This window comes from Artemia sp. Qi Xiang Cuo, chromosome 10 (assembly GCF_049724085.1).
Source record: "Artemia sp. Qi Xiang Cuo chromosome 10, ASM4972408v1, whole genome shotgun sequence".
Lineage (NCBI taxonomy): Eukaryota > Metazoa > Arthropoda > Branchiopoda > Anostraca > Artemiidae > Artemia > Artemia sp. Qi Xiang Cuo.
The window spans coordinates 18,276,593-18,302,631 of NC_142803.1; the positions used below are offsets into that span (position 1 = coordinate 18,276,593).

The window sequence follows — 26,039 nt, forward strand, 5'->3', positions numbered from 1 at the left end:
GATTACTTGAGATTTCTCAATGAGGTATTTCAGCAAGGCTGACAAATCATCCACAGATTTGAATCGTTCGTCAGTAGTAGAAAGGCCTTATTGTCTCCGATCAGCACACCAAATATGGGCATAGAGTCCCTAGGGAGAACACCTGTGCTGTCAGTCCCAATCCCACACCAAATATGGGCATGGAATCCCCAGGGAGAATGATTGCGTAATCGAAGTGGGTCAATGACCTCAATTCCCCTTTCGTGAATCAATAATTCCCACTAGAAACAACAAATTAATTCCCCTTTCTTGACAAATCAATCAACCATGACATCATCTGTCAGACATTAAAAAACTTCGCCCAGAAACAATTCTCCTGGATGAAAACCAAAGACATTAATAAACTTCGCCCTGGAAACAATTCTCCTGGTTGAACTCCAAAGATATTAATAAACTTCGCTCCGGAAACAATTCTCCAAGAAATTCCGGCGAATGTTTTGATCTTAGAGATGAAGAGATTAACGCGGGAAAGGGTTTCCAAGTAATTTCAAATGTGACAGCGCAGGAATGCCAAAAACAGAAGGAACACGCATAAATTACGTTTAGGGGTTATTTGGGCGAAACCGTTTTAGACATTTTAGGGAATTATTTGGGCGAAACAGTTAGAGACATTTTAAAAGATGATTTTAGAAGAGGATTTAGAAGAGGATTTGAGGGTGAAACTCTGTGGTCGTTATAATACACAAGTCGTATTTGAACAGTGTTGTGAGGTCCTCTACCCCAGCCCCCAAGGGCTCTGATCCCCCTACCCCAACCCCAAAGGGGTACGATCCCCCAAACCCAAACCCAAAGGAACCCCCCGTCCCCAAAGGTCCACTGGGCTTCCAAAGGACCCCCGGCGCCCCAAAGGCCCCTGAGCCCCCAATTTTTAATACTTTTTTAGGGCTTTATTATATCTTTTCAGAACAAGTTATTTTCTCAATGTTCATCCTAAACCCATTTTACAAGTTGAAGTACCCATCTTTTTCACCATGACTTTACCATAGTACTTTTTGAATGCTCCAAGACCAAGAAATACTTTTCAAAGTCATTTCAGAAATATTTATTTTATTAATGTTAATTCTAAACCTAATTTAAAATTAGAAGTACCCATCATTTACACCCACAACTTTACTTTACAGCTTTTTTAATGCTCCTACGTCAAGCAATATTTTTGAAACGGCATTTCAGAACAAGTTCTTTTCATAATTCTCGTCCTAAACCCGTTTTACAAGTTGAAGTTCCCATCCTTTTCACCTACAACTTTACTTTAAAGCTTTTTGAATTCCCAACACCAATCAATACTTTTCCAAAGGCATTTCAGAACAAGTTCTTTTCTTGGTGACCGTCATAAACCCATTTTACAAATTGAAGTACCCATCCTTTTTACCCACAAGTTAGTTATAGGTATGTGTTTGAAGTTTTACCTTAGAGACTTAGCTTAGAGTGTTAGTTTGGTTTAGTTTTAGTTAAAAGTTTAGAGTTTTTTATATTAGAGTCTTAGCTTAGAGTTTTTGTTAGAGTTTTAATTTAGTTTAGTTTTAGTTAAGAGCTTAAAGTTTTTAGCTTAGAGTCTTAGCTTATAGATTTATTAAGAGTTCTACTTTAGTCTAGTTGAACTTAAGAATTTATACGTTAAGCTTAGAGCTATAGCTTAGAGTTTTAAGTAATGTTTTAGTTTGGCTAAGTATTAGTTAAGAGTTTCGAGTTTTAGCTTAGAGTCTTAGCTTACAGTTTTTGTTAGATTTCTAGTTTAGTTTAGTTTTAGTTAAGAGTTTAGAGTTTTACATTAGAGTTTTAGAATCCGGATTTTTCTAGGGTTGTAATTTATTTTAGTTGCAATTAAGAATACGGAATCTTTGATTGGAGTAATAGCTTAGAGCTTTAATTTAATGTTTAGTTTAGCTAATCCTCAGTTAAGTGTCCCGAGTTTTAGACTATAGTCTCATATCTTAGTCTTAGCTTTGAGTTTTTTTGTTAGAGTTCTAGTTTAGTCTAATTTTAGTTAAGAGTTTGATGTTTTACCTTTGAGTTTCAGTTAAAGTTCTAGTTTAGTTTAATTTTAGTTAAGAGTTTATTTTTTTACATTATTGTATTAGCTTTGAGTTTTAGTTAGAGTTCTAGTTTAGTTTAGTTTTAGTTAAGATTTTATTATTTTAGCTTAGAGTCTTAGCTTAGAGTTTTTGTTTTAGTTCTAGTTTATTTTAGTTTTAGACAAGAGTTTTTAGCTTAGAGTCTTAGCTTAGAGTTTTAGTTAGAGTTCTAGTTTAGTTTAGTTTTAGTTAAGAGTTGAGAATTTTAGCTTAGAGTCTTAGCTTAGAGTTTTTTTTAGAGTTCTAGTTTATTTTAGTTTTAGTTAAGAGTTTAGAGTTTTTACCTTAGAGTCTTTGTTTAGAGTTTTTTTTGAGAGTTTTTGTTTAGTTTGGGTTTAGTTAAGAGTTTGGAGTTTGACCTTTGAGTCTTAGCTTAGGGTTATAGTTAGAGATGAAGTTAACTTTAGTTTTAGTTCAGGATTTATACTTTTAGATTCTACTCATAGATTAGAGTTTTAGTTAGACTTCTAGTTATTTTAGTTTTGTTAAGAGTTTTGAGTTTCTAGTTTAGTTTAGACATATAGTTAAGAGTTTGAGAGTTTTACCTTAGAGACTTCTAGCTTAGAGTTTTTGTTTAGTTTAGTTTTTAGTTAAGAGTTTAGAGTTTTTTAGCTTAGAGTCTTAGTTTAGAGTTTTTGTTAGAGTTCTAGTTTATTTTAGTTTTAGTTAAGAGTTTGGTGTTTTTCCTTAGAGTCTTAGCTTAGAGTTTTAGTTAGAGTTCTATATTAGTTTAGTTTTACTTGAGAGTTTAGAATTTTAGCTTAGAGTCTTGGCTTAGAGTTTTTGTTAGAGTTGTAGTTAATTTTAGTTTTAGTTAAGAGTTTTGAGTTTTTATCTTAGAGTGTTGGCTTAGAGTTTTTGTTGAAGTTTTAGTTTATTTTAGTTTTAGTTAATAGTTTAGTGTTTTATATTTGAGTCTTAGCTTAGATTTTTTGTAATAGCTGAAGTTTAGTTTAGTAATAGTTAAGAGTTTAGAGTTTTATATTAGAGTATTAGCTTAGAGTTTTGTTAGAGTTCTAGTTTAGTTTAGATATAGTTAAGAGTTTGAAGTTTTACCTTAGAGACTTAGCTTAGAGTTTTAGTTTAGTTTAGTTTAGTTAGAGTTTTTGTTAGAGTTGAAGTTTAGTTTAGTAATAGTTAAGAGTTTAGAGTTTTTTAACTTAGAGTCTTAGCTTAGAGTTTTTGTTAGAGTTCTAGTTTAGTTTAGTTTTAGTGTAAGAGTTTGGAGTTTTACCTTAGAGTCTTAGCTTAGAGTTTTAGTTAGAGTTCTAGTTTAGTTTAGTTTTAGTTAAGACTTTATAGTTTTTGCTTAGAGTCTTAGCTTAGAGCTTTTGTTAGAGTTCTAGTTTAGTTTAGTTTTAGTTAAGAGTTTAGAGTTTTTAGCTTAGAGTCTTAGCCTAGAGTTTTTGTTGAAGTTCTAGTTTAGTTTAGTAATAGTTAAGAGTTTAGACTTTTAGCTTAGAGTCTTAGCTTAGAGTTTTAGTTAGAGTTGAAGTTTAGTTTAGTAATAGTTAAGAGTTTAGAGTTTTACCTTAGAGTCTTAGCTTAGAGTTTTTGTTAGAGTTCTAGTTTAGTTTTAGTTAAGAGTTTAGAGTTTTAGCATATAGTCTTAGCTTAGAGTTTTAGTTTAGTTTAGTTTTATTTAAGAGTTTAGAGTTTTTTAGCTTAGAGTCTTAGCTTAGAGTTTTTGTTAGAGTTCTAGTTTAGTTTAGTTTAGTTCTAGTTAAAAGTTTAGAGTTTTTAGCTTAGATTCTCAGCTTAGAGTTTTAGTTAGAGTTCTAGTTTAATTTAGTTTTAGTTAAGAGTTTAGAGTTTTACCATAGAGTCTTAGCTTAGACTTTTTGTTAGAGTTGAAGTTTAGTTTAGTAATAGTTAAGAATTTAGAGTTTTAGCTTAGAGTCATAGCTTAGAGTTTTACTTAAAGTTGTAGTTTAGTTAAGTTTTAGTTAAGAGTTTCGAGTTTTAGCTTAGAGTCTTACCTTAGAGTTTTTGTTAGAGTTCTAATTTAGTTTAGTTTTAGTTAAGAGTTTGGTGTTTTACCTTAGAGTCTTAGCTTAGAGTTTTAGTTAGAGTTCTAGTTTAGTTTAGTTATAGTTAAGAAATTAGAGTTTTAGCTTAGAGTCATAGCTTAGAGTTTTAGTTAAAGTTATAGTTTATTAAAGTTATAGTTAAGAGTTTAGAGTTTTACCTTAAAAACCTTAAGAGTCATAGTTACCTTAAGTTACCTTAAGAGTCATAGTTACCTTAAGTTACCTTAAGAGTCATAGCTTAGAGTTTTAGTTTGAGTTCTAGTTCATTTTAGTTTTTCTTAGGTTTTTAGAGTTTTAGATTAGAGGCTTATCTTAAACTTTGTACTAGATTTCTTATTTAGTTTATATATAGATAAGGTTCTAGAGTTTTCACATTAGCGTCTTAGATTATAGTTTCGGTTAGTGTTATATTTAAGTTTACTTTACGTAGTTAAGAGTTTAGAGTTTTAGCTTAGAGTCTTGGCTTAGAGTTTTTGTTAGAGTTCTAGTTTAGTTTAGTAATAGTTAAGAGTTTAGAGTTTTAGCTTAGAGTCTTAGCTTAGAGGTTTTTGTTAGAGTTCTTGTTTAGTTTAGCTATAGTTAAGAGTTTGCTGTTTTACCTTAGAGACTTAGCTTAGAGTTTTAATTTAGTTTTGTTTTAGTTAAGAGTTTAGAGTTTTAGCTTAGAGTCTTATCTTAAAGTTTTTGTTAGAGTTCTTGTTTACTTTAGTTTTAGTTTGTATTTTTGAGTTTTTAGATTAGTGTATTAATTTAGATTTTTCGTCGCAGCTCTAGTTTAGTTGGTAGTTCTATATTATACTGAGAGTTTTAATTATATTCTATTTTTGTCTTAGCTTTAGTTAAGAGTTTAGAGTTTTAGCTTAGAGAATCAGAATTTAGCTTAATATAGAGTTTAAGTCTGTTTTATTTATAGTTAATATTATCTAGTTTTAGATTTGAGTATTTTATTATATAGTATTCTATAGCCCTAATTAATTGGATAATCAGTTAAGGGTTTGGTGTTTTACATTATAGTCTCATATCAGATTTGTAGTTTAGTATAGTTTTGCATAAGAGTTTGTAATTTTATCTCAGAGCCTTTAATTATAGTTTTCTTTAGAGTTCTATATTAGTTTAGTTTTAGTTAAGATGTAAGTGTTTTTAGAAAAGAGTCTCCTCTTGCAGTTTTTGTCGAAGTTCTAGTTTAGTTTAGTTTTTGTCTGGCGTTTCAGCCTAAAATTGGTTTTCGTTAGAGATCTATTGTAGTTTAGTTTTAGTTATTGGTTTGTTGTTTTTAGATTAGATTCACATCTTAGAGTTTTATGCGGAGTTATAATTTAATTTATTTTTTCTTAATAGCTTCGAGTTTGACCACAGAGCTATATACAAGAATTTTAGTTTCAGATAAAGTTTACTGAAGTTGCAATAAAGAGTTTATAGTTTAATCTTAGTGTCATAGGTTGTATATTTAATCTAAGTACTAGTTTGGCTAAGATTTGTTTAAGTCTTTAAATTTTTAACTGAGTCTTAGATTTTAGTGTTTGCTTGAGCTCTTCTTTAGTTTAGTTTTATTTAATAGTTTATAGTTTTAACTTAGAGTGTTAGCTTAGAGTTTTTTTTAGAGTTCTATTTTAGTTTTATTTTAGTTAAGAATTTGATGTTTTACATTTGAGTTTCAGTTAGAGTTCTAGTTTAGTTTACTTTTAGTTAAGAGTTTAGTGTTTTACCTTAGATTCATACCTTAGAGTTTTAGTTAGAGTTCTAGTTTAGTTTTAGTTAAGAGTTTAGAATTTTAGCTTAGTCTTAGCTTAGAGTGTTTGTTAGAGTTCTAGTTTATTTTAGTTTTAGTTAAGAGTTTAGAGTTTTTAGCTTAGAGTCTTAGCTTAGAGTTTTTGTTTAAGTTATAGTTTAGTTTAGTTTTAGTTAAGATTTTATAGTTTCATCTTATAGTATTAGCTTAGAGTTTTTGTTAGAGTTGAAGTTTAGTTTAGTAATAGTTAAGAGTTTAGAGTTTTAGCTTAGAGTCTTGGCTTAGAGTTTTTGTTAGAGTTCTAGTTGAAGTTGAAGTTTAGTTTATTCACATTTGATAGTTTAAAGTTTTTACCTTAGAATCTTACATTATAGTATTAAATAGAGTTCTAGTTTAGTTTAGTTTTAGTCAAGATTTTATAGCTTTGTCTTAGATTCTTTGCTCATAGTTTTTTTTTGTTTAAGTTCTAGTTTAGTTTAGTTTAGTTAAGAGTTTAGAGTTCTAGCTTAGAGTCTTAGCTTAGAGTTTTACTTAGAGTTGAAGTTTAGTTTAGTTATAGTTAAGAGTTTAGAGTTCTATCTTAGAGTCTTAGCTTAGAGTTATAGTTAGAGTTCTAGCATAGTTTAGTTTTAGTTAAGAGTTTAGAGTTTTACCTTAAAGTCTTAGCATAGAGTTTTATTTAGAGTTCTAGTTTAGTTTAGTTTCATAGAGTTTTGAGTTTTACCTTAAAGTCTTAGATTAGAGTTTTAGTAAAGGTTGAAGTTTCGTTTCCTTTATTTTTAGTTAAGGTTTTAGAATTTTAGCTTAGAGTCATAGTTAGAGTTATTGTTTATTTTAGTTTTATTTAAGAGTTTTGGCTTAGAGGTATAGCCTAAAATCTTAGCTTAGAGATTTAGTTAGAGTTGAAGTTTAGTCTAAACTAGCATAACCACAAAATTACACAATATTGCATAGAAATACCAAAACCATAGGTTAGATTAGGTTGGGTTAGGGTTAGGTTTCTCCACGTTTAAGTTAGGTTAGATTAGGTTAGCTTATCATGAGCGCTCATGATAAGCTAACCTAATCTAAGTGGTACAAAGTCGACATGGGGGATTCTCTCGGCGAGTATGGTTAGGCTAGGCTAGATCAACTTAGGTTATGTTAGGTTAGCCTACGCACGCACGCGTACGTAGGCTAACCTAACCTAACTTGATGTAGCCTAACCTAACCTAACCATACTCGCCGGAAAATCCCCCCATGTCAACTTTGTACCAGTTAGATTAGGTTAGCTTATCATGAGTGCTCATGATAAGCTAACCTAATCTAACCTAACTTAAACGTGGAGAAACCTAACCTCTAACCTAACCTATTCTAACCTATGGTTTTGGTATTTCTATGCAATATTGTGTAATTTTGTGGTTATGCTAGTTTAGACTAAACTTCAACTCTAACTAAATCTCTAAGCTAAGATTCTAGGCTAAACCTCTAAGCTATATCTCTTAACTAAAACTACACTAAACAATAACTATAACTAAAACTATAAGCTAAGACTCTAAGCTAAAAATATAAACTCTTAACTATAACTATACTAAACAAAACTTCAACCCTAACTAAAACTCTAATCTAAGACTTTAAGGTAAAACTCAAAACTCTTAACTAAAACTAAACTAAACTAGAACTATAACTAGAACTCTATGGTAAGACTTTGAGGTAAAACTCTAAACTCATAACTAAAAATGAACTATGCTAGAACTCTAACTAAAACTCTAAGCTAAGAGTCCAAGCTAAAACTCTAAACCCTTAACTAGAAGTAAACTAAACTTCTACTCTAAGTAAAACTCTAAGCTAAGACTCTTAGGTAGAACTATAAACTCTTAACTAATATAAACTATAACTTCAACAAAAACTCTGATCTCAGACTCTAAGATAAAACTCTAAGCTCTTAATTAAAACTAAACTAAACTAGAATTCTAATTAAAACTCTAAGGTAAGACTAAGCTATAAACTCTAAACTCTTAACTAGGACTAAACTAAACTTCAACTTCAACAAAAACTCTAAGCTAAGACTCTATGATAAAACTCTAAACTCTTAACTAAACTAAACTACAAATCTAACAAAAACTATAAGCTACGACTCTAAGCTAAAAACTCTAAACTCTTAACTATAACTAAACTAAACTTCAACTATAACTACAACTCTAATCTAATACTCTAAGCTAAAACTCTAAACTCTTAACTAAAACTAAACTAAAATACAACTCTAACAAAAACTCTAAGCTACGAATCTAAGCTAAAAGTCTAAACTCTTAACTAAAACTAAACTAAACTAGAGCTTAAACAAAAAATCTAATCTAAGACTCTAAGCTAAAAAATCAAAACTATTAAATAATACTAAAATAAACTAGAACTCTAACAAAAACTCTAATCTAAGACTATAAGATAAAAGTATAAAATATTAACTAAAACTAAACTAAAATAGAAATCAAACTAAAACTCTAAGTTAAGACTCTAAGTTAAAACACAAAACTCTTAACTAAAACTGAATTAAACTAGAACTCTAACTGAAACTCAAAGGTAAAACACCAAACTCTTAACTAAAACTAAACAAAACTAGAACTCTAACAAAAACTCTAAGCTAAGACTCTAAGCTAAAAAACTCTGAACTCTTAACTATTACTAAACTAAACTTCAACTCTAACAAAAACTATAAGCTAAGACTCTAAGCTAAAACTCTAAACTATTAACTAAAACTAAACTAAACTAGAGCTTAAACAAAAACTCTAAGATAAAAATTCTAAACTATTAACTAAAACTAAAATAAACTAGAACTCTAACAAAAACTCTAAGCTAAGACTCTAAGCTAAAACTCTAAACTCTTAAGTAAAGCTAAACTAAACTAAAACTCTAAGTTAAGTCTCCAAGCTAAAACTTCAGAATCTTAAATATAACTAAACTAAACTAGGTTTCTAACAAAAACTATGTGAAAGTTAAATGGTCTAAAACACTATAAATTCGAGTGTAACTAAACTAAACTAAAACTGTAGGAAGAGTCTCTGATGCTAAACACCAAACTCTCACCAGTAACTAAACTAAATTAGGGCTCTAACAAAAACTCTAGAGAGAATCTCTATGCTCACACTCTAAGCTATTAACGAATGCTTAACTGTGGAATTGCTATAACAGAAACTATAAGATAAGACTCTAGGCTAAAAACTATAAACTCTTAACTAAACTAAATTAAACTAGAACTCTAATTAGAACTAAGCTAAAACTCTAAACTAAACTAGAACTTCAACAAAAAACTCTAAACTAAGACTATAAGCTAAAAACTCTAAACTCTTAACTAAAACTAAACAAATCTATAAATCTAATAAGAAGTCTAAGATCAGACTCTAAGCTAAAACTCTAAACTCCTAACTAAAACTAAACTAAAAAAAAACTCTAAGCTAAGTCTCTAAGGTAAACATCAAACTCTTAACTATAACTAAACTAAACTAGAACTCTAACAAAAACTCTAAGCTAAGACTCTAAGCTAAAACTCTAAACTCTTAACTATTACTAAACTAAACTACAACTCTAACATAAACTATAAGCTAAGACCCTAAGCTAAAACTCTAAACTCTTAACTACGTAAAAGTAAACTAAACTAGAACTCTAACAGAAACTCTAAGCTAAGACTCTAATCTAAAAACTCGAGACTCTTAACTATAACTAAACTAAACTAGAACTCTAATACGAACTATAAGCTAAGACTCTAAGCTAAAACTCTAAACACTTAAATAAAACTAAACTGAACTAGAACTATAACTAAAACTATAAGATATTACTCTAAGTTAAAACTCTAAACTCTTAACTATAAATTTACTAAACTATAACTTTAACTAAAACTCTAAGCTATGACTCTAAGCTAAAACTCTAAATTCTTAACTATAACTAAACTAGAACTCTAACTAAAACTCTAAGCTAAGACTCTAAGCTAAAACTCGAAACTCTTAACTAAAACTTAACAAAACTACAACTTTAAGTAAAACTCTAAGCTATAACTCTAATCTAAAAGCTCTAAATTATTAACTATAACTAAACTAAACTTCAACTCTAACTAAAACTCTAAGCTAAGACTCTATGCTAAAACTCTAAACTCTTAACTAAAACTAAACTAAACTAGAACTCTAACAAAAACTCTAAGCTAAGAATCTAAGCTAAAAACTCTAAACTCTTAACTAGAACTAAACTAAACTATAACTCTAACAAAACCTATAACCTAATACTCTAATATAAAAAACTCTCAACTCTAAAATAAAACTAAACTAAACTAAAACTCTAAGCTAAGACTCTAAGGTAAAACTCTAAACTCTTAACAATTACTAAACTAAACTTCAACTTTAACAAAAACTTTAAGCTAAGACTCTAAGCTAAAGATCTAAACTCTTAACTATTACTAAACTAAACTTCAACTTTAACAAAAACTCTAAGCTAAGACTCTAAGCTAAAACTCTAAACTCTTAACTATTACTAAACTAAACAAGAACTTCGACAAAAACTATGATAATACTCTAGGCTAAAAACTAAACTCTTAACTAAAACTAAACTAAACTAGAACTCTAACAAAAACTCTAAGCTAAGACTCTAAGCTAAAATTCTAAACTCTTAACTAAAACTAAACTAAACTAGAACTCTAAATAAAAATTTAATTTATGACTCTAAGGTAAAACACAAAACTCCTAACTCAAACTAAACTAAACTAGAAATATAACAAAAACTCTAATCTAAGATCTTAAGCTAAAAAACTCTAAACTCTTAACTAAAACTAAACTAAACTAAAACTCTAATCTAAGTCTCTAAGGTAAAACACCAAACTTTTAACTATATCTACACTAAACTAGAACTCTAACAAAAACTCTAAGCTAAGACTCTAAGCTAAAACTCTAAACTCCTAACTATTACTAAACTAAACTTCAACTCTAACAAAAACTCTAAGCTAAAACTCTAAACTATTAACTAAACTAAACTAAAACTAAAAACAAAACTATAATCCATGAAACAAGTATAAAAACTACGAACTTGGAAATCTCTAAAATGAACGCGGAATCTAACAAAAACTCTAAGATAAGGATTTAATCTAAAAAACGCTAAACTATTAACTAAAACTAAACTAGACATCGCGAAAAAAATCTATACTAAGGCTCAAAGCTAAAAAACTATAAAATATAAAATATAACTAAAAGAAAGTTGAAATATATGATAGGAATCTAAAGTAAAATTCCAAACTCTTAAATATATGTAAACTAAACTAGAACTCAAAACTAAAATAAACTAGAACTCTAACAAAAACTCTAAGCTAAGACTCTAAGCTAAAATTCTAAACTCTTAAATAAAACTAAACTAAACTAGAAATATAACAAAAACTATAAACTAATAATCTAAGGTAAAACACAAAACTCTTAACTAAAACTAAACTAGAACTCTAACAAAAACTATAAGCTAAGACTCTAAGCTAAAAAACTCTAAACTATTAACTAAAACTAAAGTAAACAAAAAATCTAAGCTAAGACTCTAAGCTAATACTCTAAACTTTTAACTATTACTAAACTCAACTTCAACTCTAACAAAAACTCTAAGTTAAGACTCTATTCTAAAACTCTAATCCGTTAACTAAAATTAGAATAAACTAGAACATCAACAAAAACTCTAAGCTAATAATCTAATCTAAAAAAACTAAAATATAAACAAAAAATAAACTAAACAATAAATCTAAAAAAAACTCTAAGATAATCCTCTAAGATAAAATTCTAAAGTCTTAACTAAAAATAAAATAAAATATAATTATAAATAGAAATATAATCTAAGACTCTAATTTAAAATATAAAAATATTAACTAAAATTAAACTAAACTAGAACTCTAACTAAAACTCATCTGTAAAAAATCAAACTCTTAACTAAAACTAAACTAAACAAGAACTCTAAGCTAAGACTCGAAACTCTTAACTATTACTATACTAAACTTCAACTCTAACAAAACATCTAAGCTAAGACTCTAAGCTAAAACTATTAAACTAACACTAAACTAAACTAGAACTTCAACATAAACTCTAAGCTAAAAACTCTAAACTCTTAACTAAAACTAAACTAAACTAGAACTCTAAAAAAAAGTCTAAGCTAAGACTCTAAGCTAAAATTCTAAACTCTTAACTAAAACTAAACTAAACTAGAACTCTAAGTTAAAACACCAAACTCTTAACTAAAACTAAACTAAACTAGAACTCTAACTGAAACTCAAAGGTAAAACATCAAACTCTTAACTAAAATTAAACTGAACTACAACTCTAACAAAAAAAACTCTAAGCTAAGACTCTAAGCTAAAACTCGAAACTCTTAGCTAAAACTTAGCCAAACTAAAACTTTAACTAAAACTCTAAGCTAAGACTCTAAGCTAAAACTCTAAATTCTTAACTGTAACTAAACTAAACTTCAACTCTAACTAAGACTCTAAGCTAAGACTCTAAGGTAAAACTCTAAACTCTTAACTAAAACTAAACTAAACTAGAACTCTAACAAAAACTCTAAGCTAAGACTCTAAGCTAAAACTCGAAACTCTTAACTAAAACTTAACAAAACTACAACTTTAAGTAAAATTATAAGCTATGACTCTAAGCTAAAACTCTAAATTCTGAACTGTAACTAAACTAAACTAGAACTCTTAATAAAACTATAAGCTAAAACTCTAATCTAAAAACTCTAAACTCTTAACTAAAACTAATCTAAACTAGAACTCTAACAAAAACTCTAAGCTAAGACTCTAAGCTAAGAAAAACTCTCTAAACTTTTAACTAAAACTAAACCAAACTAACACTCTAAGCTAATTCTCTAAGGTAAAACTTAAAAGTCTTACCTATAACTAAGTTTCGGGTGAAAAGGATGGGTATTTCAAGTTGGAATATGGGTTTAAGAGGGTCATTAAGAAAAGAACTTGTTCTAAAATGTCATTGAAAAGTATTGCTTGGTGTTGGAGCATTCAAAAAGCAGTATAGTAAAGTTGTGGGTGAAAAGAATGGATACTTCAACTTGTAAAATGGGTTTAGGATGGACAATAAGAAAATAACTTGTTCTGAAAAGATATAATAAAGCCATAAAAAAGTATTAAAAAATGGGGGCTCAGGGGCCTTTGGGGTGCCGGGGGTCCTTTGGGCGCCCGGGTGACCTTTGGCGACGGGGGGCTTCCTTTGGGGTTGGGGTATGGGGATCGGAACCCTTTGGGGTTGGGGTAGGGGGATCAGAGCCCTTTGTGGTTGGGGTAGGGACCTCACACCACTGTTCAAATACAACTTGTGTATTATAACGACCACAGAGTTTCACTCTCAAATCCTCTTCTAAAACCTCTTCTAAAATCATCTTTTAAAATGTTTCTAACTGTTTCGCCGAAATAATTCCCTAAAATATCTAAAACGCTTTCGCTCAAATAACCCCTAAACGTAATTTATGTGTGTTCCTTTTGTTTTTGGCATCCTTGCGCTGTCAGATTTGAAATTACTTGGAAACCCTTTCCCGCGTTAATCTCTTCATCGCCAAGATCAAAACATTCGCCGGAGTTTCTTGGAGAATTGTTTCCGGGGCGAAGTTTATTAATATCTTTGGAGTTCGACCAGGAGAATTGTTTCCTGGGCGAAGTTTATTAATGTCTTTGGTTTTCATCCTGGAGAATTGTTTCTGGGCGAAGTTTTTTAATGTCTGACAGATGATGTCATGGTTGATTGATTTGTCAAGAAAGGGGAATTAATTTGTTGTTTCTAAGGGGAATTATTGATTCACAAAAGGGGAATTGAGGTCATTGACACACTTCGATTATGCAATCATTCTCCCTGGGGATTCCATGCCCATAATTGGTGTGGGCGTGGGACTGACAGCACAGGTGTTCTCCCTAGGGACTCTATGCCCTTATATGGACTCCCGTCACGAGTCAATAAGGCCTTTCTACTGTCAGTGTTGTCAAATAAAATATAATTAATGGCGGCTAAAAATAAGAGAGTAGCAAGTTTGGTGCCTGTAGGGGCGCCACATGTTAGCTCCGCTCAATCCGAATCAAGGCCTCCCTGGAAAAGCGCAAAAACGCACTGGTATCGATGTCTCAGGAAGTCTACTATTAGTAGCAGAATAGTCTTTCTAGTGCCCATTTGTTTTAGATTTTGCAAAGCCGTGATGTGACGGATCAGGTCGAATACCTTGCGATAATCGGCCAAAAGGAGATCAACTATGGTACCCCCCTTGTCTAGCCATTCTACTATTAAGTGGTAAAGTCGCACTAAATAGTAAGTCGTGCTACTGCCTTTCAGGCACTCGTACTGGTAAGGATCGAGGCAAGGGCTTATTTGCGACAAAAGTTCACGGTAAATGAATGACTCGGTCACTTTGGCTAGATTGGGGGTTATTGATATGGGTCGGAGCTCGTCACAAGTTTTGGGGTATTTTGTTTTAAGAATAACACGGACATAGGCTTTCTTCCAGGCCTGAGGGAACTTTTGCTCTCTGAAGCATTGGTTGATAATAGACGTTACAGGTTTAGCTAGAAAAGGTGCATACTCAATGAGCAGCTCACCTGAACATGAAGCACAGTTCCTTTTTAGTTTTTCAAGCTCTTTGCAGACTGCGTATTCCGGTATTTCTACGATTTGTTCGTCGGGAGAGCCAGACGAGAGATTTTCAATGTCTTCGTCAGGGAATGAACATCACGTGGATAAGTTGGTAGCCCCTCAAGTACCCAGCCTGTTTTTTGCCGTACCCAGCCTGTTTTGCTGCATGTGAGACACTTCTATACCACGTGGCTAAGTTGGTAGCCCCTACAGTACCCAGCCTTTGCCTGTTTTTTACCGTACCCAGCCTGTTTTTGCTGCATGTGAGAAACGTCTACCCCACGTGGCAAAGTTAGTAGCCCCTCAAGTACCCAGCCTGTTTTTGCTCCATGTGAGACATTTCTACCTCACGTGGCACGCACTAAGTTGTGTGCACAATTTTTTGAGTTGGTAGCCCCTCATCATTTTCTAGTATTTGTCTTGAAAAAAAAAAAAAACTGAATACAGTTTTATATTAAAACTGAATACATATCAGTTCTCATTCAGCATCCGCCAGTGAAGGTCACATATATTTTGTAAAGGATTAAATCTTACGCAATCACCTAAAGGCATTCAAATATCGGAGATTGGATTTTGTTGACTGGATTGGATTTAGTATTTGAAGAAAGATTTTGAACACGTGTACTGTTGGAAAACGGGGGGCCATACTTGTTTCCGAAATAGCCCCCCTCGCGAGTAAGTTTCAGTGTTATGTCTATTGATAGTTATGAAGAGAGATCAGGACATTGCCCAGACTTTAGGGGAAATAAAAAAAGCAGTTTCAAATATTCCACATCTGACGAAAAGCATTCAAAATGCACAATCAATTTTGGCAGGGATAGAATCTAAGTTGCAGGACTTTGCCATAAATCAAGTAAAGACATCCCAAGAAATCCCAGAAATTAAAAGTGAATTAAAGGAGTCACGTAAGAGAAATTTTAGATTGGAAAAGGAACTAAAACAAACCAATCTTATGTTGTATGGTATGCCGCATCCAAATAATCCGAACTCTAAACTAAGCGAGGACGTTATAGTATGTATTAAGAATTCTGTGTCCAACCTTTCACTATCAAAAAATGAAATGCGAGATGCTCTTCGACTGAGAGGACCCTCGAACCCCCGCCCTATCCTTGTTAAATTCACGACCAAAATGACTCGTGATGCTGTCCTACGTAATGCTAAACTGTTTAAAAGAAATGGAATTTCAGTCACACCAGACTATACACCAGAGGAACGGGAGGCCCGAAAAGCATTAAGACCCCTGATAACCCAAGCTATAAGTGAAAACAGAGCATTGAAATTGCGTGGTACAAAAATTTACGTAGACAACCAGATTTTTTCTTATGATTTTGATTAAAAAAAAAAGGTCGTGGAGGCTGCAGAATCGGCAAATGGTCAGCAACCGACCGGAGTTGATAGTTCAAAAAGGGATTATATTCCTCGTCGGGCCTACATACGATCCCCTTCAAGTGATAGAGACTCTTGTTCGGACATAGAAAGTAGTAACGCTAGCGATAGTGATGCAACTGTCTACGAAAGGCCAATGATTACTGCGGATCCTGCCACACCAGGCGGAAGCCGGCTAAACAAAGGGTCAGTAAAAGGGAAAAGAACTTTAGATTCTATTATAACCCCCAATGATGACCACAAACAAGGGAAAAGAAGTGTAAGAACGAACAGTGGCTCAAAAATGGACAAAAAACCGAAAAACCGGTGGTCACAGATGCCTCACGAAAAGCCACTGTTCATGTTTACTGGATAGGATACAAGCCATATACAAAAACTGTCCTTAGTCACATGGAATATACAAGGTTTAAGAAATTAGAGAGAGTTGTGTTTAAATAATTCATTTTTGACAGCAATGGTGACGTGTTTTGTAGAGACATGGTTGTTGCCAGAGGAAGATGTTATAGTGCGTGGATACGAAGTTTTTCGAGTGGACAAGGCTACATTGCCAAACTATTGAAACTGTTGAGGAATAGTTGTAATAGTTGTAAAGAGTGACATGTTCAAAAATTTGCGTCGTCTGTCAAGTAAATCTGAAAACTTGATTTGGTTGCGCGGAAAATTTCTGGAAAAATGGTTTATTTTTGGATTTGTATATGTTTCCCCAGAAAATAGCTCATACTGTATTGAGGATACATGGTATATACTAGAGGAAGAGTTGAGTTCACTGAAATCTCGTTACCCAAGTGATTTAGTTTCAGATGAAGATGACCCTTTATGTTATGTGATACCTTCACTTTACCTTATCCCACGAATTAGCCAGGATCAACAAAGAGGAATTAATTCATGGGGGAGGAAGCTGCTTGCATTGTGCGGTGGTCATGGGCTAGCGTTCGGAAATGGTAGATTTGGAGAAGAGGGTGATTTGGGTGAGTACACTTGCGTTTCTGGACCTTGTTTTAGTTTAATTGATTATGTATTGGTGGACACGGGACATGAGGCTGAATCTTTTAATGTAAAAGTAATCCATCAGTCTGGATCTGATCATTTCCCACTTAAATTAGAATATGAGATGAAAGAATATGGACGTAGAAGGTCAACAATGAATCAAAATAGGATACTGGCTAAAGATAAAGGTGAAAGAAAAAACAAGCCGAAAATTCCGCCCCGGATTTATTGCGAATGGTCGAAAGAACAATGGCTATCTGTACAAGAGGCTTTTCTTAGTGAACCAATACAAGAGGAAATGAGACAGTTAAGGTCTGATAAGGAATTACCGATATCAGAATCAGCTGAAGTAGTTGAAAGACTTATGGGACTTGTAAGTAATGTTCTAACACCTATGAAATCAAGAAAACAGAAACAGAAAGATTTTTATGACCAAGAGTGTAAAGAAAGTAGTTCAAACCTGAATATTCTACTGCTTACAGTAAAAAGATTCTTGGGAGAGGAAGAGAAAAAAAATATTGCGCTAACAGAATATAGGCAAGCAAGAAAAAAGCATAAAAAAATAAATAAAAAGAAAAAGAAATAATACAGATTTCATCAACAGGCAGCTTTATGTAAGAGTTTTAAAGAAAGCAACAGCCAAGAGTTCTGGAATAAGTTAAAAAAAGTCATCCAATAAACAAAGAAACGATTCCCTGAAAATTCCACCACCGGAAACATGGCCATCTTATTTTCAATCACAACAGAAAGATGCAGAAAACGAACAACACACTAGAGGAAAGGATAAAGCAAGCAGATTGAACAAGGACCTTTCCCTCTTAGAGAAACAGATTACGCCCTCTTTGAACCCATTACCCCAGAAGAAATCAATGATTCACTGCAAAAAATGAGAGGGGGCTCAGCACTTGGACCAGACGGAATCCCAGTTAAGATATTTAAATCGATAGGGAATATCATCATCCCCGTGTTAACATCATTCTTTAACCTAGTAATATCTATGACACATTGGCCACTAACTTGGATGACCTCACTCGTATTTCCCCTATTTAAAAAAGGTAGCCCCGCCGTTCATGAAAACTATAGACCTATAAGTCTTTTAAACAGTGGGGGAAAAATTTTGGAGAAAATTTTGGACAAAGGGCTTCGTAAATGGATGGAGGCGAATAGTATTCTAAATGAAGAACAAGGTGGATTCAGACCGGGATATTCGACAGTGGATCGAATATTCATTTTAAATGCAATGATACAAAAATATTATAAAGGAAATAGTAAATTATACGCTGCGCTTATAGACCTACAGAAAGCGTTTGATAACGTAGATAGAATTTTGTTGTTTGAAGCTTTGAGTGAAATTGGATTACCACATCAGTTTATGAATATAATAGCTTCGATGTATTCATGGACTAAAAGTTTTGTGAAAATTCCGCAACAGGGTGTCTCTTCCTCTTTTCCTGTAAGTAAGGGAGTTTTACAGGGAACTACTTTATCTCCAAAATTATTTTGTATATTTATTAATGATATAGTGCAATTTTTCCAACGCCAATGGGCACCAACACTTCGTCTTGGAAATTTGAATCTTTCAATGTTGCTTTTCGCAGATGACATAATTTTACTGGCTGATTCAGAGAAAAATCTTCAGTCTCTACTGAATATCCTAGCAGAATATCTGCAGAAAAAGAAACTGAAGGATAATGCATCGAAAAGCAAAATATTTATATGTAACAAAAAGCAGCCAGAGGTACCCCCCAAGTTTTATCTGAAAGGTCAAATTTTAAAAATAGAAGAGAAAGCAACATATTTGGGCTTTACAGTAACTCCTAATGGTAAATGGACGCAGCATATATCAGCAACTACGACAAAAGGGAAAATTACACTTTTCGGTATTTACAGAAGCAACGTTACAACAGGAATAAGCGATCTCAGCCTTCATAAGCATATATCTATCACAAAAGTTTTACCCATACTGCATTACGGGGCAGAAATTTGGGGCTACCAGACTGCCCAAGGATTAGAAACTCTACAACTACAATACTACAGCCATGCATATAGGCTGCATATAACAACTCACTCTCTAGTATTGAAAGGTGACCTAGGCATTTACAGTTTAAAAATACGAAGAAAGATACAGATGATCAAATTTTGGCTCAAAATCCTGAATTTGCCCGAGGAAAGACATATTTTTGCTGCTTATAAAGATCTCCTTACCCAAAAAAGTAAAACCACTTGGACAGCACAGATCAGAAAAATACTACAGGAAACAGGCTTTTCAGACGCGTGGAATGGAGGACAGGGACCACTGGACCAAGAAAACTTCATAAAGGAATTCCAAGCAAGATTGCACGACCAGGAAATTCAACTTTGGTGGACAGCTTTAGATAAGTCGACTAGTCTTACTTTGTATAGAGATATAAAGCGGATTTATGGACAGGAGACATATTTGAAGCTGGGATTACCTAGTAAGTATATGAAAACGTGGATTCAGCTTCGAGCCAATTGTCTACCAATACAAGGAAAAGAAGTTTGGAAAAACAGAGAAGGTCCGGAAACGCAGCGTACTTGTCTAAAATGTGGTGAGATTGGTTTTGGGCAGGGTCATTTCCTCCTGCGATGCCGGCGGCTTTCTCACATAAGGGGAGAAATTTTGAAAGAGGGTAATGATTGGCTACTTCGGAGGATTTTAAGTTCAGATTCACCACAGACAGTAGTATGTGTGGTAAATTTTGCATTGAAAGGTATGAATGTTGATTAAGAGGATAGTGATTTTAGTATGTCTTCATTTTATTTATCCTCTTTCTTTTCTTTTTTGTTTTGTATATGGCTGTAAAAAAGCTTTAATAATACATTATTATTATTATTATATTCATTTGTTCTTAGTTATAAACCAAATCAAATGATCTTTTTACCCCTGTGTGAGATCTCATATTGCAGAACAATAACGCACCAGAACTTTCACAGGGAGCACAATCCTTAACCCGATTTTATTTTAAATATTATATTTTATCTTATTTTAACTACAAGATTTATATAATTTAACTTATAACTATAAAACTTGCAATTTAACTACATTAGTTCTATTACTTTCGCACAAACTGTGACCAAGTTCTCGTGATGGCAACACACAACACTATTCAGCACACGAAGCTGAAGCAAAAACAATTCCACAGTTCCCACACAATCAATATTCAGTCACTGTCTTCCATTTTGCTGCAATCTGATATCAGAAGACTGAATATTGATTATGTGGGAACTGTGCCAATTATTTTCGCTTCAGCTTCATGCACTGCATTGCGTTGTGTGCTATCATCAAAAGGGTTTATGCAAAACTAATAGAAATATTTTTCAGACGTGACCTTCGTCTTTTTTTTCTTTATATATAGTTTTTCTCTTCTTCACGTTATTTTCTTGTATACTTTATCGGTTTATTCTAGTTCTACTTCCTTCTTTATTTTCTGTTTCGAAAGGTTTCCGAGTTTGAAGCTGGAATATTCGCACCTTTTTTTAGTCAATCCCGCAACATTGTTCCTAGTAATTGCCTCAGACTAAAAAAAAAAAAATATATATATATATATATATATATATATATATATATATATATATATATATATATATATATATATATATATATATATATATATATATATATATATATATATATATATATATATATATATACTGAATACTAATACTACTAAAAAATCACCGCAGCACCAAGACACCTGAGGTCAACATAGCTACGCACGCTCCTCCTCCATCCCAATCTATTCAAAGCCTCCTTTTTTACACCCTCCCAGGAAGTTCACATTTCCTTCAAATCTTTCTTTTTGACGTCCTCCCACCCCAGACGAGGAAGACCTGCTTTTCGTTTAGCCCTAGACAGTTGGCCGAAAAGGACAATCTTCGGCAATCTGTCATCTTTCATCCGCACAACGTGCCCTAGCCACCTCAACCATTCTTTCACTAAAGCCCTAGAAGCGGTATTGAAGCACACTTTCCTTACGGCCTACTATCTGAAATGCTGCCATTCAGCCAGATCCCCAGAACGATTCGTAGGCAGTTTTCCTGGAAAATATCTAGGTAATCTTCATCTGGTTTTCGGAACAACCATACTTCAGAGCCACTGTCATCATATAATGATGACATAATATTGATATATTGTCATCTAGTATTCTAATCTTGGTTTGAATCAAACCAAAAATTCCATAAAATGATAGTTTCTAAAATGCAAAGGAAGAAAATTAACGAGGTTTAAATAAAGCAGAATCAATGTCAAATAAAAATTGATCATTTTCGAACGGTGCATAGAAAAACGTACGTATGCACAAATTTATTTCGGGGAATTAAGCATATTCTAAAAATAAAAAAGAAATAAATAATGTGATAGTATTGAAAAAAGTATGGAAATATTTTTTTCCCTTTTAAAATGACCTGGAACTAACTGTGTCGGTAAATACTAGTTAGGTTACCTTCAAAATTGCCTGAAATTATTCTCGAATTATTGCAGATCTCAAAATCCAAAAAGCCAGGGAAATAATTCCTGGCTTTTCTTAAAATAACCGGGAATTAACAGTGTTGGGGAATACTAGTTAGATTACCTTCAAATTTAATCACCTTCAAAATTACCTGGAATTATTCTCAAGTGATTCCAAATCCTAAAAGCCAGGAAAACAATTCCGAGCTTTTCTAAAAATTCCCGGCAATTTTGAAGGTAATTAAATTTGAAGATAACCTAACTAGTATTCACCGATATTGTTAGTTCCAGATTATGTTGAGAATAAAGTGAAAATGACTGTAAAACTGAAAAATGAGTCATTTGGTACCATGAAAGGTGCTATTTAGTACTATAAAAGTACTATAAAGGTGCTTTATACGGTACTATAAAGGTGCTTTATACGGTACTATAGGTACTATAAAGGTACTATAAAGGTGCTTTATACGATACTATAGGTACTATAAAGGTGCTTTATACGGTACTATAGGTACTATAAAGGTGCTTTATACGGTACTATAGGTACTATAAAGGTGCTTTATACGGTACTATAGGTACTATAAAGGTGCTTTATACGGTACTATAGGTACTATAAAGGTGCTTTATACGGTACTATAGGTACTATAAAGGTACTATAAAGGTGCTTTATACGGTACTATAGGTACTATAAAGGTGCTTTATACGGTACTACAAAGGTGCTTTATAAGGTAGTGTAGGTACTATACAGGTGCTTTATACGGTACTATAGGTACTATAAAGGTGCTTTGTACAGTACTATAGGTACTATAAAGGTGCTTTATACGGTACTATAGGTACTATAAAGGTACTATAAAGGTGCTTTATACGGTACTATAGGTACTTTATACGGTACTATAAAGGTGCTTTATACGGTACTATAGGTGCTATAAAGGTACTATAAAGGTGCTTTATACGGTACTATAGGTACTATAAAGGTGCTTTATACGGTACTATAAAAGTACTATAAAGGTAAATATATACTAAAGAAAACTGATCCGTTTCTGTTGATACTTGAATTATGCAAACTTATCTAAGTTATTTTTGAAGAAATTAAACATCAGCTAGGGGGAGGGGGCTTGAGTCTGGGGGTGGGGCAAACTGAGCTCTGGGTGAGCAGTTGCCCCCTGTCCCATAGCAAATTACGCACCTGCTGAAAAACTCTCATTTACACCTAGTTCTTGCGCAATCCATAGAAAAACTTTACAACTTTATCCGTTTCTAAAAATATAATAGAATCATAACGGGCAGCTTTCAATATCCATCATCAAGCCATTCCAGGTATTTGCTTTAAAAAAAAACCCAGGATTAATGGTTTCATAGTCAGCTGGAATCACAGTCAGTGTGATCTGATTGTTTACCGTTGGCATCCTTTATGGGAAGAAAAGCAAGAGATGTGGCATCAGCCCAGGGTTGCTACCCCTAATGATTTATCACTATTTCTAGTAATTTTTTCGTGTAGCCTAAACAAAAAAAATAAATCACTAAATCAACACATAAATCACTATATTATTGAAAAAAAATCACTAAATCAACCATAAAACCAATAAAATCTAGTAACTTTTTCCACCGGGTGGCAACCTTGCATCAGCCATCACAGTCAAAACCTACAGTGTTGATTTCCGTGTCATGGCCCTTCAGACTGGAAGGGCATTTGTGGATTGGAGACCAGCTATCCTGTGAATTTGACCACCGTTCCTGTTTACCTTCCCCAGATTTCCCCATGTAGCCTTTTGAACCAGGGTTGACACTGGCTGAGCTTATGGATTCACTACAGTGACTTCGTCCTAAACCAAATAATCGGCGACATCACACTCAAACCCGTCTTGAAGAACGTAGGATTTATTTGCTCTGGTTTGATTTAACTTATTTTAAATCAGTTTCATTTACCTAGTTTTAAAATCCCATAAATTTCAATAAACAAAAAAGAAAAAAAAAGGAAGGGAGTATTGAATTTTTTTTTTGGGGGGGGGGGGGGGAAGGGGTACAAAAAAAACTTCAAAAACACATTGAAAATTTGTTTATATACATTTTTGTTACGTTTTTATGAGTCGACACAAATTTCAGGGGGGGGGAGGCTTCAAACCTGGCACCCCCCCCCCTGGATACGGCCTTGCCTGTAAGAAAGGCCAATTGAAAATACCTTCATATAAACTATACCCAGCTCCTGAACAGCGATGGCAGCATCCATGTGAAAAAGCTCATAAAACTTTCCCATTTTAAAGAACAGGATAGTATCATAATGGGCAGCTTTCAACCTCCACCACTGAGCCATCGCAGGAGTCTGTTGCTCCAAAAAACGATCTGGGATCAAAAGGGTCCGTGGATCATAGTCAGGGTGATCCGGTCGTCTCCCATTAGCATCTTTAATCTGCTCTGGTTTTATGAAGTCGTGATCTGAGTTGAGATATGAAAATTTTCTTTCCTCAACATCTTGTGCATCCTGGAATAAAAATTGGTAAATCAGTAAACGTGTTCTCAGAGAGAGCAACGTCAAACCGAAAATTTTTGAATTCAATGCGTTTAGATGTATAAGAGAATGTGATTTCCTGTTTAAAACTCATAAGTGTGGTTCAAGGAGCACCTTGAAACAAGATATGCGTGCATTTAATATGTTTAGATATATCCAAAGAGTGTGATATTTATAGCGAAATATGCTCCAAGGAACACCCTCAAACAGATTTTTTTTTTTTTGTTTAAATGTAAGCGAGAATGTGTCAATGTGTTCGAAAGTGAGTGCTTATTATCAAGGCCGTATCCAGGGGGGGGGGGGTAGGTGGCTTGAACCCCCCCCCCCCCCCGAAATGTTTGTTTGACTCGTAAAAACGTAACAAAATGGATATAAACAAATTTTGTATGCGTTTTTTGTTTTTTTGTGTACCCCCCCCACCCCCCACCCCGAAAAAAATCTTTGAGTAACACCACCTCAAAACACCACCTTTTTGGCTTTATAGACCGAGGAAGCTATTGCCGTTTTATAGTTTGATTTTTTGGTTTTATAGACCGAGGAAGCTATTGCCGTTTTATAGTTTGGTTTTTTGGCTTTATAGACCGAGGAAGCTATTGCCGTTTTATAGTTTGGTTTTATAGACCGAGGAAGCTATTGCCGTTTTATAGTCTGGTTTTTTGGTTTTATAGACCGTGGAAGCTATTGCCGTTTTATAGTTTGTTTTTTTGGCTTTATAGACCGAGGAAGCTATTGCCGTTTTATAGTTTGGTTTTATAGACCGAGGAAGCTATTGCCGTTTTATAGTATGGTTTTTTGGTTTTATAGACCGAGGAAGCTATTGCCGTTTTATAGTTTGTTTTTTTTGTTTTATAGACCGAGGAAGCTATTGCCGTTTTATAGTTTGGTTTTTTGGATTTATAGACCGAGGAAGCTATTGCCGTTTTATAGTTTGGTTTTATAGACCGAGGAAGATATTGCCGTTTTATTGTTTGGTTTTTTGGTTTTATAGACCGAGGAAGCTATTGCCGTTTTATAGTTTGGTTTTTTGGCTTTATAGACCGAGGAAGTTATTGCCGTTTTATAGTTTGGTTTTATAGACCGAGGAAGCTATTGCCGTTTTATAGTTGTTTTTTTTTTTGGTTTTATAGAACGAGGAAGCTATTGCCGTTTTATAGACCGAGGAAGCTATTGTCGTTTTATAGTTTGGTTTTTTTGTTTTATATACCGAGGAAGCTATTGCCGTTTTATAGTTTGGTTTTATAGACCGAGGAAGCCATTGCCGTTTTATAGTTTGGTTTTTTTGCTTTATAGACCGAGGAAGCTATTGCCGTTTTATAGTTTGTTTTTTTTGTTTTATATACCGAGGAATCTATTTCCGTTTTTTAGTTTTGTTTTATAGACCGAGGAAGCTATTGCCGTTTTATAGTTTTTTTTTTTGGTTTTATAGACCGAGGAAGCTATTGCCGTTTTATAGACCGAGGAAGCTATAGCCGTTTTATAGTTTGGTTTTTTGGTTTTATAGACCGAGGAAGCTATTGCAGTTTTATAGTTTGGTTTTATAGACAGAGGAAGCTATTGCCGTTTTATAGTTTGGTTTTTTGGCTTCATAGAACGAGGAATCTATTGCCGTTTTATAGTTTGGTTTTATAGACTGAGGAAGCTATTGCCGTTTTATAGTTCGGTTTTTTGGTTTAATAGACCGAGGAAGCTATTACCGTTTTATAGTTTGGTTTTATAGACCGAGGAAGCTATTGCCGTTTTATAGTTTGGTTTTTTGGTTTTATAGACCGAGGAAGCTATTACCGTTTCATACTTTGGTTTTTTGGTTTTATAGACCGAGGAAGCTATTGCCGTTTTATAGTTTGGTTTTATAGACCGAGGAAGCTATTGCCGTTTTATAGTCTGGTTTTATAGACCGAGGAAGCAATTGCCGTTTTATAGTTTGGTTTTATAGACCGAGGAAGCTATTGCCGTTTTATAGTTTGGTTTTATAGACCGAGGAAGCAATTGCCGTTTTATAGTTTGGTTTTATAGACCGAGGAAGCTATTGCCGTTTTATAGTTTGGTTTTATAGACCGAGGAAGCTATTGCCGTTTTATAGTCTGGTTTTATAGACCGAGGAAGCAATTGCCGTTTTATAGTTTGGTTTTATAGACCGAGGAAGCTATTGCCGTTTTATAGTTTGTTTTTTTTGGCTTTATAGACCGAGGAAGCTATTGCCGTTTTATAGTTTGGTTTTA

At 33.1% G+C, this 26,039-nt stretch overlaps 1 protein-coding gene across 1 annotated transcript in view; it reads right to left on the bottom strand.

Annotated features, from left to right (window-relative positions):
- LOC148947534 (DNA mismatch repair protein Msh6-like) overlaps window positions 1-26,039 on the bottom strand; it is a 281,626-nt gene that overhangs the window by 144,915 nt on the left and 110,672 nt on the right. The window contains exon 6 of the mRNA XM_089095293.1: window positions 23,494-23,793. Coding sequence (XP_088951419.1) covers window positions 23,494-23,793 — 300 coding nt within the window. The remainder of the gene's footprint in view (window positions 1-23,493; window positions 23,794-26,039) is intronic.